This window comes from Denticeps clupeoides, chromosome 2 (genome assembly GCF_900700375.1).
Source record: "Denticeps clupeoides chromosome 2, fDenClu1.1, whole genome shotgun sequence".
NCBI classification, from domain to species: Eukaryota; Metazoa; Chordata; class Actinopteri; order Clupeiformes; family Denticipitidae; genus Denticeps; species Denticeps clupeoides.
The window spans coordinates 4,319,917-4,333,570 of NC_041708.1; the positions used below are offsets into that span (position 1 = coordinate 4,319,917).

General features: G+C 41.4%; 1 protein-coding gene across 2 annotated transcripts; it reads left to right on the forward strand.

Annotated features, from left to right (window-relative positions):
• The first annotated feature begins 4,500 nt into the window (after positions 1-4,500).
• slc4a1b (solute carrier family 4 member 1b (Diego blood group)) lies at positions 4,501-13,028 on the forward strand. Of its 2 annotated transcripts, none has more exons than XM_028969550.1 (18): positions 4,501-4,548; positions 5,654-5,700; positions 6,059-6,239; positions 6,347-6,482; positions 6,573-6,642; positions 6,753-6,795; positions 6,893-7,077; positions 7,286-7,496; positions 9,195-9,392; positions 9,575-9,723; positions 9,804-9,998; positions 10,086-10,319; positions 10,401-10,490; positions 10,692-10,858; positions 10,942-11,183; positions 11,345-11,514; positions 11,966-12,139; positions 12,541-13,028. In XM_028969550.1, exons 3-18 carry the CDS (start codon positions 6,083-6,085, stop codon positions 12,619-12,621), a joined length of 2,502 nt encoding a protein of 833 aa, XP_028825383.1. In that variant the 5' UTR covers positions 4,501-4,548; positions 5,654-5,700; positions 6,059-6,082; the 3' UTR covers positions 12,622-13,028. The 2 variants fall into 2 exon arrangements, with proteins under 2 accessions (XP_028825383.1, XP_028825384.1); XM_028969551.1 differs by having other exon boundaries at positions 4,504-4,548; positions 5,519-5,700.
• The last annotated feature ends 626 nt before the right edge of the window (positions 13,029-13,654 follow it).

The window sequence follows — 13,654 nt, forward strand, 5'->3', positions numbered from 1 at the left end:
ACACAGGCATGTCTGAGGACAAGGCTCTATTTTTCATAGGCCAGCGAGGAGGGGAATAGGTGGTGTGTGTGGAGCTGGTTTATCTTTATCTCGGTGAGCGGACGGGTCTTATCTGTGTACAGAATCCGTGACGTTCGATCCTTTTCAGCATGGGGAAAGTGTGCTGCATATTGACTGTAAATGTCTGCACTTTAGCCTATAATTTGAAGGTGTAGAACCATCTCAAGGATGATCAGAAGAAACGGACAGCACCTGAGTGTCACAGCAAAGGGTCTGAATACATAAGATATTTCAGTTTTTCTTTTCTATATGCAGAAATGTCAACAACTCCGTGGTTTTCTGTCAATATGGGGTGCTGTGAGTACATAAATGATGGAAAAAATAATCTTAAATGATTTTAGCAAATGCCTGCAATTTAACAAAGAGTGAAAAATTCAAGGGGGGTCTGAAAACTTTCGTACCCATTGTATTGGAGGAACTAGAGATGGAGAAAGAGACAGGTGCATCCGTTCACTGTTTCAATTCTTTAACCACAGCCCAAGCAGTAGATTTGCACTTTTCCTACACTGAAAAAAGAAAGCACTGGCCCAACTTTAAAATAATTGAAGTAATAGATATTGTCATACCTAATATTTTAGCATTACCGTAATGTGAATAAACATAATTGACAGACGTTTTGTTTGGTTTATTCACATTACAGCAATGTACTTGTGACCAAGCTTGCGCTCACAGACTACACCCAACAATAGAAAAAATAACACTGCATCAAAGTTATATTCTAATACTACGAGAAACTGGATTTCTGGATTTTTATGAGCTATAAGTTATTTTTATCACTTTACATGTAATGAATGCATCAAATGTGACCACTCAAAAAGTCAAATTTGTTGTCTGGGTGTATGAACGTGAACATATTTACGTCTTCGTGTCTTAAAGAGAGATGGGCGAATATATATGGATAAAGAATTATGGGGGTTGAAAGAAAAATTGATAGCTGGCAACATTTCTGCATTCCAATGGTTGCGTTTGGTTACTTCACAGTGAACCCTGGATCCATTTAAATCCTAAATGGCAAAATCAGCCACAACAAAAAAACTATTTTAATAGATTTTTGATAATTAATTAATTTGATAATTATCAAATGATGACGAGATTAGCAGCTCTGGGCTCAGACCTGGACAAGGATACCTCAACATATTCTAATGAGCAGAGTAAACTATAATTAGCCCTAATAGACATGAACAATAGAGTCTTGCGCGCTGCTACTAATCACTGTTAAAGTCTCTTTCAAATACTAACAGACCCTCTCAAACCCATAATTAACCCAAATGAACTGTAGCACAAAAAAAACCCTAATTGATGACCCTATGGACACAACAGCCAAAATGTATCTTATTCACATGTAGAAATGGCTTGACCATGTGAACACATTGCTTTCAGTCGATTACATTTGATTTAAACCTACAAATTCATTTTAGCACCGAATTTATTGTTCTTGATTATGTTAATGCATTTTCCAAATGCTGAATCCGCCTCCTTCTCCTGCTGAATGTCTCCTGCCTGTGTGTTGTACCCAATTCTCTAGACCAATGCTGCCCCCTGTGGAACAGTTGCTGTACCTGCAGCACCCTGTGGTCCCACTTTGTTCATTGTACTTTTTTCCATTTTAAATTTACATTTACATTTACAACATTTATCTGACGCCCTTATCCAGAGCAACTTACAATCAGTAGTTACAGGGATAGTCCCCACCTGGAGACACTTGGAGTTAAGTGTCTTGCTCAGGGACACAATGGTAGTAAGTGGGATTGTAACCTGGGTCTTCTGGTTCATAAGCAAGTGTGTTACCCACTAGGGTACTACCACCCCCTAGCGCTTGCTATCATTGACATTTTTACTTCCATATTTGTGATACTACACTGTGAACTGCACATGAACCACTAAAAAGTGGGTTTTTAAGTTTCTACTACATAAAAATGATGTAGTAAAGTTCACCTTAGCCAAGCCAATGATCTTGTGTTCTCATTGAACATAAATGTCTTATAGGCAAGTTATAGTTTGCCTACTTCTTTTTTTACTACTTTTCACTAGCCTTATTCTTCTTCTTTTATTCTGTTTATTTTTTTACTACTTTAACTATGTACAGTCAAAACAGAGTGGATCAGGATGCGTGTTGTACTGCTATAACTAACTATAAGCTTATATAACTATGCATATGACTAATAAATATCTTGAATCTTGCTAATATTGTATAGCAACTCTATATTTTATGTATGAATGTGTGTATGCATGTATAATTTTTATTTTTTGGTGTTCAGTGCATGCATTTTGTGTTTGCAATTATGTTGTATTACCAGTTCATCCAATGACCAGATTTTATTTTATGTACTCAGGGTGATCTGTGCGTCTCTGTAGAGATTTTAAGATGTTTCAAAATAGAACTGAAACATGCTCAATAAATGCCTTTTATATGGCTCTTCAAAAGGTTCTATATGTAATATAATATCAGACTGGTGAATGCACCTAATTACAACAATTAAATCTATTTTATCATCTGAAGGCTTGTTCCGGAATGTCATCGTCATTTCATTTAAAATGGGACAGTTGAAATTTTTTTATTGTTGTCTGATTCATGTTTGGGGTTTGGAAAGTGCTTGTTCGGGGTATTCCTTGGTGGGGTGTTGGCTGGCCTGTTGCCAGCTGTGAAGGGGTGATAGTGAGAAGAGGCTCTGGACTTATCTCCAGCACATCTGGACCAAAGGGAGACATCGCCACGCTTTTATTTCATGGGGGGGGGGTCACCCTGTCATCAACACTGCTGTTTTTGGTGGGGTGGGGTCGGAGGGGTCCACCTCTGGATGCCCATCCAGTTGCAGACATCTGCACCCGGAGAGCAGCCGCCGCAGAAGGTACTTCACAGGTAAGTGAGTGTTGAATGTTTCTGTCTGTGTGATCTGTGTGAAAGGATAACTGGTTAATAACCATGAACATCATATCAAGGGATGACAACAGTGAGTGTCATTTTACCAACAAGCAACATGTCTCTAATAAAGTAAAAACGCTTGTCAAAGAGTTTGATTTCTAGATTTCATAAGATGATTCAAATTGTCACTCACCACCCATGTTCTCACCACTGAATAAAGTGATGTGCCTGTGTGCTGACCTGAAGGTGCGAATGGGCAAAACCACACTATAACATCCACAAGACGTAATATTATATATATATATAGAGAGAGAGATTTATATATATAGATTTGTACAGTTATTTTGTCTTTCTGTAAAAAATAAAATAATGGTGAGTTTTGTGTGTGTGTCTTCCCCTTGTGTGTTCATTATGAAATGCTGTGTGTAGATTAGTGGTATTGATGGAGGCCCTCTACTAGAGTGTTGAGCAGAGATAAGGACAGCAGCTCCCAGAGTCAGGGGCCCAGACGTCCAGTACCATACTTCTGGAAAACGAAAACTTGAATCCAGGCTATGAGAAGAAATGGATCTCTCAGTGATGGAGGTAACGGTGAATTTGAACACACAACATGACTCAAAATGCACATCCTGCTTCCCTCCTTTCCTCTCTCATGCTCCGTTCATTATTATTTCTCTCTCCCAGGAAAAAGACGCATCTTTCAATGAGCAGGACGGGCGTCTGTATATTCAGCTCAGGCAGTGAGTTTTGTCCCACAGACTTCCATCAGTCGTCTTCCTCTGTAGGCTCTCACTTATAAACTCATCCAGGATTGTGCGTCTAACTGATCCCGCATGGCTTCAGGAGGATCGAAGGGAAAATGTGAGAGCAGAGGACACAACTCACCTCATCCGTTAATTAAGAAACTCAGAACTAAATCCAGTGACCTCTTGGTATTCCACCACAAAACCTATTAGCATTGCTGCGTCAGACCTCTCCTGCATTTATAATCTTGATGTTCCTCAGCATGTCCAAGAATTCTTCTTGTATTTCTATGTTAACACATAGAGCCGCTCAGTGTTCCTGCATTCAACCCCCGGTCCTGTATTAAGCGCTTGTTGTTCCTCAACGCTCTGTGCCCTGTCTTCTCAGTGGTCCTGGGCCCGAAGTAACCACGACTGTGGCGGGACTGCGAGGGAGAGTTGACCTGGACTCGGGACAAACAGACGCGGAGGACAACAGGGCGGAGTTTATAGCGCTGAGGAGATTGATTGGCGGCGATGTTGAAGGTGAGCGGGGGTTAGTGTAACCTCAGTGTCAGTGTTTATTCCAAACAGAGGAGAGGGGTGGGGGGGGGTGATAAGTCCGGAGACATCCGCTGCTGCTGTTTACGCCATCAATATTTTGGGTGAAATCAGGAACATGCAATGTGTGTGTGAATGTGTGTGTGTGACTTTGTGTGCATGCATGCACCTGTATGTGTGTGCATGTGTCTGTGTGCATTCATGCAGTAGTACAGGCATTTAGAGGTGTGTCCAGCGGTCTGCAGGTACCATTATATAAAACCCTTGCCCCCCCCCCCATTTTGCCTCTTTTTTTCACTGAGCTGTCAGTCACTTCTGATTGCTGAAGGATACCTACTGCAGGTAAGCACCGATTGGCAGATTAAATAATTAATTAATGACAAAATGTCTGTTTATCAGTGTTTCAGTGCATCAGTTCATGTCCATAGGACCTAAGTGCTTAAGTGCATTTTCAGCAGAAGCTTAATATCATCTTTCATTTAAGGGGGAAAAATCTGATGCCACAGATTTCTGAAACACTGATATAATATATATATATATATATATATATATATATATATATATATATATATATATATATATATATAATATATATATATATATATATATATATATATATATATATATATATATATATATATATATATATATATATATATATATATATATATATATATATATATATATATATATTATATCATATAATATATATATATATATATATATATATATATATATATATATATATATTTTTTTGGCTGCAAATTATATTACAACAGCATTGAATTGACAAATAATTATTATTTGCAATATGTTTGCAATATGTTATTTGTGACAATGTTTAATGCCTTGATTTATGTTTGCTTTGATCCATTTTCTTTGGGATATTACAATATTTATCCCTTTATACCATCTATTTTCTTTTGCACTATTTTTGGTACAATTGAAATCTGTCTTAAATTATGCAACGATATGCAAACTTTTGTGATGCTCTTTCATTTTTCTAGCCTTAGAGTGCATGGGGAACATTAAACATTGCAAGAAGTGTAAAACATGGTTATTTTGTGTCGGCTAATCGGTACCATCATTTGACCCGGCTAATCGGTACCATCATTACTCTGGAGGTCGGCTTAGCTGTTGTGGAAATTTGCTCTGTTATCACAGACAACATTAGTGCTATTCAAGATCTCTGCTTGGAGAGAGAAATGCATTACGATCGGCATTTGTTCGTGTATTTTCCAACTTATTATGTATTATTACTTACTTATTATGTAACGCTGAAGTCTCTGCCTACTTTTCTTTGGTCATCCAGCACTAGTGCAGTGAGCACTGGGTTATGTTTATCCCTCACACAAATCAGATTGAAAGACTGAAAGCTTTGGAGCATCAGGGCCAAAACACACAAAATTCTGAAAGAAAGTCACTGAAGCTTCCTCTCCTTTTCCAGCGGTGCTCAACACCAACACCAACTCCAACTCCTCAGGAGCCCGCCAGGTATAAATCTCACCCAAACCTCAGTTAATCCTCATTTTTCAGATTTGTTGACTGATCAGCTGGAATGCACAATGTCTGAATGTGTATTTTAACATAGGGTTATGTCTAACTGTACTGTATTTTTTTTACTGTTTAAAGCATAATATAGAACAATTTGAGTGTGAATATGACTTGGTAGTGTTATTTATGATTGTTTAGGGTTGTGCTCAGTTGGCGTATCTTTCTCTGACTAAATTATGCGTTATTGGTGGTATTCGTTGCACTTGATATGGTTGTATCAAATTATGTGAAGTATTTGATAGTGCTGAGATGAAATAGATTGAGCCAGACTGACAATGTGTTGGGTGGCTATTGGCAGGCATATGTCGAGCTGAACGAACTCATGAAGGACCAAACCCAGCAGACCTACTGGCAGGAGACAGGGCGATGGGTGAGCTACGAGGAGAGCTTCGACCCCGAGGCAGGGGGTTGGGGCCCATCCCATATCTCCTACCTCACCTTCAAGAGCCTCCTTCAGCTGCGCAAAGCCATGAACACTGGTGAGTGCTGGTGACATCATCAGTGTAAGACTTCAGCCGTCCAATCACCATAGAGTTAAGAATTTATTCATCCTGTGTCGTCGGTATGTCCGCCTGCATGCGTTCAGGTGTGGTGCTTTTCGACCGAGAGGAGTGCACCCTGGCCAGCATCTGTGAGAAGCTCGTAGAAGAGATGGTCAATAAGAGGGAGATTAACCCCACAGACAGAGAGGGGGTGCTGCAAGCTTTACTGCAGGAGCGAAGGTAAGTCACACTGCTCAGTGAACGTTTTGGATTATTAGTTGGACAACAAGCGTGTCTTGATGCCTACCTGTATGTACCTGCCTTCCTCAGCCAAACTAAAGAGACCGATGCCCTGACCTCAGGAGGACCAGAGATGAAGAGATTCTCTGTCACTGAAAGGGTGAGAGGAACCAAGGCAGCCATGGGGCTTTGATGAAAATAACGCTGAAATCGTTATTGTGATGAAATATGATGTTCATTAGATTCACCCAGATCTCTCATTACCCCCAGAGAGAAGCAGCAGACAGTCTGGAGGCCTCAATGGTCCTTGTAGGTGGGTGATAATAATGCAAATGCGGTGGGTGATAATAATGCAAACACAAGATGACTTCTCACTGTTTTATAAAAACATTTGTGTGTTTGATCTGCAGGACACCTGGACTTTCTGGAGAAGCCCACGGTGGCATTTGTTCGTCTGAAGGAAGCAGCAGTTCTCCAGTCTGCTCTGGAGGCTCCAGTGCCTGTTCGCTTTGTGTTTGTTCTGATTGGACCAAGCAACTGTGACATGGACTATCACGAGACCGGCCGAGCCATGGCTGCCCTCATGGCTGATAAAGTTAGTCTGGAGGAAAAAAAATGAAATTTTATAGAACCATCTGAGCCTCTCAGGTCATAGGTTCAAATCCAGCTCAATACTCCCTGAATAAGACCGTGTCTTTTGTTCCAAGGATACCTTAGCAGTAATTAGTGAATGGTTAACAGCATCAAGCCAATGGGTAAATGCAGAATAAAAGACAGACCCTTGTTGCATCCTTTCTCTTCAGGTGTTTAACCAGGCTGCATTCCAAGCGCAGGGGGAAAAGGAGCTGACTGACGCCTTGGCCGATTTCATGGACTGCAGCATCGTGATCCCGCCCACTGAGATCCAAAGCATGTCCATGCTGTCGGATCTCATTGGCTTCCAGAAGAAGCTGCTGCAGGAAAGACTCCGCCCATCCGACCCACAGCTACGCCTTAACGTCAAGCCTCGCCGAGGTCAGTTGCTAAAGTGATCCTAAATAACAACAATGAAATAACAAATTAATAATTCTATATGTATTTAGCATACAAACTTAGCATACTATTTGGCACAGCAGTCCACTTCTTTTTATATGTGTTAAAAGAATAGATTATTTTTGTGATTATCATTGTGATACACAGCAGAGCACAGCAGGTGGTGACACAATGAAATGTGTCCTCTGCATTTAACCCATCACCCTTAGTGAGCAGTGGGCAGCCATGAAAGAGGCCAAGGGAGCAGTGTGTGAAGGGGACTTCAGTGGTGGCTTCATAGTTCAGTTAAAGTTACAAGTCTGCTTCTTTAACTGCTAGGTCACCACTGCCATTGGTAAAATTCAGGTTTTAAATTTTATTTTAATAAATAGACTCAAATGAAAATAACTGTGCCTAAAGGCACAGTTGTGTCTGATGTGTCTACAAAATTAAGCTGTTGTCAAATCTGTTGTTACTCCTAAAATATATTGTCCAAATTCAAAAACTTGACTGTCAGATATTACCAGGCTGAAAGTGTTATTATTGTCAACCATTAAATATATCATATATCTTATTGTATGTAAAATATAAAGTACATTTCCATTTATGACATTTATCAGACGCCCTTTCCAGAGAGACTTACAATCAGTAGTTTCAAGGACAGTACCCCTAGAGACACTCAGGCTTATTGTGCTCAGGGACACAATAGTACTAATATTGGGACATTGTGGTCTTCTGGTTTATAGATTCAAGATTCAAGACTGGTTTATTGACAGTACAACAGTATACACAGTATACCGTGTATTTAAATAATGTTTCACAAAGACCCCCCCATAGTGCAATCATAAAAGAAAGAAAAAAATATACATGTATATACACATTAAACTGAACTATACTAACTAAAACAAAAACTTTTCTGTACAATGAACAGGATAAACAAGACATAACTGAACAACATAACGTGGGATCATGTTGGATATTTCAAACAGGACACACAAGACAAGGCAAACATGCAGAATGAGCAGAAATGTGCAAAATGAATTGAGATGTGCAAAATGGTCAGTATGTTATCAGGTGCATTAGGCTGGAAGTGTATTGTTGTTGAGTTCAGTTTTTTGGTGATGCCAGTGGATTGAGTGACTCTCTGACTGCTTAGGGAAAGAAGCTCTTGCAATGTCTGGCAGTTACAGTTCTGATGCTGCGGAACCGTCTGCCAGAGGGTAGGAGGGAGAACAGGGCATGTGAGGGGTGGTGTGAGTCCATTATGTTCCGAGATCGACGAATAAGTTGTTTCTTGTAGTGCTGGGAGCACTGCGGCTCGTCCACAGCTACACTCCCGTTCTGCCTCTTTCTCACCGGCCAAGCGCCGGTCCTCCTCACCAGCTCGTCCAGTGTCCTCTCCCCGTACGACGACTTGTCCCCTCGCTCCAAGTATGCATGCAAATGCGTCCCCGAACTCGCACGTTGACAATCCGATTCAGGGTCTTCTGCTCAGCGACAGTGCAGTTCCCGTACCAGACAGTGATATAGCAGCAGAGAACACTCTTGATGGTCCCCCGGTAGAATGATGATTTGCCTCCTTAATGGCCCGTGACAGGTTGGCTCTGGCTGTAGAATAAGCCTCGTTTTACTTGAAAATGATAGGCAAGCAACCATAGGGCGACATCCCTTAGGGTTTAACTGTTTGATCATCCCCCACAGTGTCGCTGGGCCCACCCTTGGAGGATCCTCTGGGTCGTACTGGGGTGCCATTTGGAGGTATGATCAGGGACATCAAGAGGCGCTACCAGCACTACAAGAGTGACATCACAGACGCACTCAATGCTCAGGTCCTGGCTGCAGTCATCTTCATCTATTTTGCTGCCCTGTCGCCTGCCATCACGTTTGGAGGGCTTCTTGGTATGTTTTACTCAGTTTTGGATGGTTTTCATTGTTTAAGTGGTTGGCCTGATAGGCCCGAATTTTAAATAAATGTTGCTGAGTCACAGAAAGGCAAGTGAATAGGTTTTTTCTGTGATGATACATTAGAGAGTCTTCATGCTTAGATCTCATGTGTACGCTGGTCCCTTCTCCTCCTGCAGCTGACAAAGTGGATAATATGATGGGCGTGTCAGAGCTGATGGTCTCCACGTCAGTGCTGGGTATCATCTTCTGCATGCTTGCCGCCCAGCCCATACTGGTCATCGGCTTCTCTGGACCTCTGCTCGTGTTTGAGGAGGCCTTCTTTGCGGTGAGTGACCCGCTAATTAAAATAACAATGTAATGGAGTGATGCAGGCCATGCGTACATCGTGTCCATTCACCTCATCAGTTCTGCAAGTCTCAGGGGATGGAGTACATTGTGGGACGAGTGTGGATCGGTATATGGCTTGTGATCATCGTTGTGATCATTGTGGCGGCGGAGGGCAGCTTCTTGGTGCGCTTCATTTCACGCTTCACCCAGGAGATCTTCTCCATCCTCATCTCTCTCATCTTCATCTATGAGACCTTCGCCAAGCTCGGCAGGGTACACTCGCTCCGCCATCACTCCATCATCACCCGTCCATTGGCCCTGTAGAACTGCATATCAATTCTGGTGCCTTTGTGATCCAAGGTCTTCAAGGAGCACCCACTGGTGCTGAACTACGAGCAGCTGAACGACACGGTGGAGGACCCATGGCACCCTGCGGTGATGCACGCTAAAGACAACATGACGACTATCCGCAAAGAGATGCGCATGCGAGCCTACCCCAACACCGCCCTCCTGTCCATGTGCCTGATGTTCGGCTGCTTCGCCATCGCCTACTTCCTTCGTAGCTTCAAGAATGGAACTTTCCTTCCTGGAAAGGTGAACCAAATTTGACTAGTTATGGGGGGGGATGATGACCGAATTACTGACGATGACCAAATTATTTCTGTTCTGTTTCAGATCAGACGCTTAATGGGAGACTTTGGAGTGCCGATTGCCATATTTTCTATGATTATGGTGGATATCAATATTGAAGATACATACACTCAGGTGTGTAGACCCTCTTGTATGTTTGTATATTTGTATTGGTGTTTTTTTTTTTATTAAATTGAAATGATTGTACATTGGTATGACACTGTGTTATCTTGTCTTGTGCTCTTTAAATCGATTTGATTAGATACAGGGCAATCTTTAGAAAAAAAGATGTAATCCCAATATTAACTGTATGAATTATGTTCTGTCTTCTGGTAGAAACTGTCCGTTCCCAAGGGCCTGCAGGTGTCTAACCCAGAGGCCAGGGGCTGGTTCATCAGCCCATTTGGGGAGCATAAGAACTTCCCTGTGTGGATGATGTTTGCTTCCATCATTCCTGCCATGCTGGTCTTCATCCTCATCTTCTTAGAGTCACAGATCACTACGTAATAGTTTTTTTTGAGGGGCACCTTCATGGGAACATCATGGAAATCAGTGTGTTGACGCAACCCTCTGGTCACCTTTCCAGGCTGATCATCAGTAAACCAGAGAGGAAGATGGTGAAGGGCTCGGGCTTCCACTTTGACCTGCTCCTGCTAGTGACGTTGGGAGGTCTGGCAGCGTTTTTCGGGATGCCCTGGCTCAGTGCTGCCACGGTGCGGTCAGTCACCCACGCCAACGCCCTCACTGTCATGAGCAAGGGTCCGAAGCCCATCATCGAAAAGGTCCTGGAGCAGAGAATCAGTGGGGTTTTGGTGGCCTCATTGGTTGGTGAGTTGCCCAAACTGTAGTCAATTCTGAAATGCAAATGTCCTGATAAAACCGTTTTTCTTGTTTCAGCACAAATGGAACCCTGATACATCTTCTTCATCTGGATATATTTCTTTTCATGAAGATACATGATGCATGCCCTTGTTTCTTTCACTCTTTAGGTCTCTCCATTCTAATGGAGCCCATTTTAAAATTAATCCCGATGACAGCCCTGTTCGGGATTTTCCTCTACATGGGAATCACCTCGCTCAGCGGCATCCAGCTGTGGGAACGTATTCTGCTGCTGTTCATCCCAAAAAAGTACCATCCCAATGAACCATACGCCACTGTGGTGCGTCTAAAACAGTGATCACGGCACTCATTTGAAATGCTGCATTGATCAAAACGGCAAAATCACAGAAGAAATTATATTTATGCCATTGCAACGTAAATATGGAATTCAGGTAAAACCGAAACCTAGAACAGGTATAAAACAGGCATTCAGGTATAAAAGGATTATACATAGCCAAACTACATTCATATCCAGACAGACGCTTAATTAATTCATAAATATTATACATTAATAATTACAACTGAAATTTATTTCTACAATAAGCAGTTCAAAAAGCAGGATGCATTAAGACAGAATTCAGCTGACAAGGTGTTTTGTCCATTGGGTGTTTTCAATGGCTTCAAAATCAGATTTTAGAAATGCAAGAATCCATGTTATGAGAAATATTACAAAACTATTTTTGAAACATTATCAACAAGTTAAAGAGACAAGTAATGTGCTGTGGCCGCAGGTGAAGACGAACAGAATGCACCTGTTCACCGCCATCCAAGTGGTGTGCCTGGCCGTCCTGTGGATGGTGAAGTCGAGCTCCGCCTCCCTGGCCCTGCCCTTTGTCCTCATCCTCACCATCCCGCTGCGCATGCTGCTGACCGGCCGCGTTTTCACTGAAGTCGAGATGAAGTGTGTAAGTCCCTCCAGTTCGCGGCTGAGATGCCCAACACCCACATTCATTAACTTTAAAAAAAAAACAAGTGCTTACAAAAGTGGAAGCCTATTTCGCTTTTTCTAGTGAAGTGAAATGATTGTCATTGTGAAACACAGCACAGCACCCGGTGACACAACAAAATGTGTCCTCTGCACTTTGGTGAGCAGTGGGAAGCACTGAAAGGTGCCCAGGGAGCAGTGTGTGGGGACGGTAAGAAGGGAAACAGTTTCTGTCCAGTAAAGAGGACTGCGGTGTGAAAGAGCAAGAATCACAATGGTCTCTTTTAATTCCGGATTTTCCGGGCGAATATGTGCTTGGTGAGTGGTGTTTTTGCCAGAATGGTCGGGGTATAAGTTGTAACCACAATGAATGTCCTTTAGCTCGACGCCGACGACGCCAAGGTGATTCTGGAAGAGGAACCCGGAGTGGACGTCTATGCCGAATCTCAAATGCCCTTGTGAACCATCAACGTTCACCTGTCTGTCTCATGAATGTATGATATTTACCAAAAATGAAGTGGCAGTCTTGTGTGGCAGTGTTTGATGATTTTGTAACTATGCAAATCCTGTTGTACACAGAGGTGTAAGGCCTGAACGTTACAACATCACTATTACCTTTGGGTGCTAAAGCTTTTATTGTAGTGCCGTGATCTTTTATTTAATGATTGGAGTAAAGTAAAATGAAAAACTCATTGAGCAGCTATAAGAGCCACCTTTGAGAGCACTGACCAAAATTCTGGTGAAACTGTGTTCAAGATTTGGACCATAACACAGCAGGGCTATGATTTTATCCGATATTCCTCTCTTCTATGTGCCATAAAAAAATTTTGTGCTTATGTTACCAATGTAACGTAATGTGTACCATTTACCGTACCAAAGTGGTTTATTTATTTTAATAAAGCATACATATAAGTTAAAATAAAACAAGGCTTTCGTAGTTTTTGTATTGCTTATTTAATAATGTGTTTGCATGCTAAATCATGAACTACATTTTGGTCTGGGAAACGTAAAATGAATAAATCCATTAAATGTTCATGATTATTTTAAAATTACTTGACCGCTGAATTGCAGTAGAATATGAAACATACTCTTTTCTCCAGTACGTGAGTCACGTACTGTGGTGGAAATGACTGTAAACTCTGTTATTTTTATGACAAATACAAACATGTCAACGAATATTGGGATGCATAATTAAACAGTGAAATTATGTTTGAACTCTATTTGTAATTAGAATCTATTAGACGCTAAATGAAGCGAGCTGAAGACTGGGACAAATGCGACGCAGTAAAACCTACAAATGTAATACAACAAACCCAATATAATAAAAAAAATCTATTTTTAACTGTTAAGACATTTGTAAATGTGTTAATGAATATATTAATTTGCTTATGCTTTTTAAAAAAAACGTATCGGTGTCGTGTATATATCTATTGATTTATTGAAATAGGGAATCCTCGTCACGTGACCGGCCTATTGTCGCTGGGAAATCTCTGCA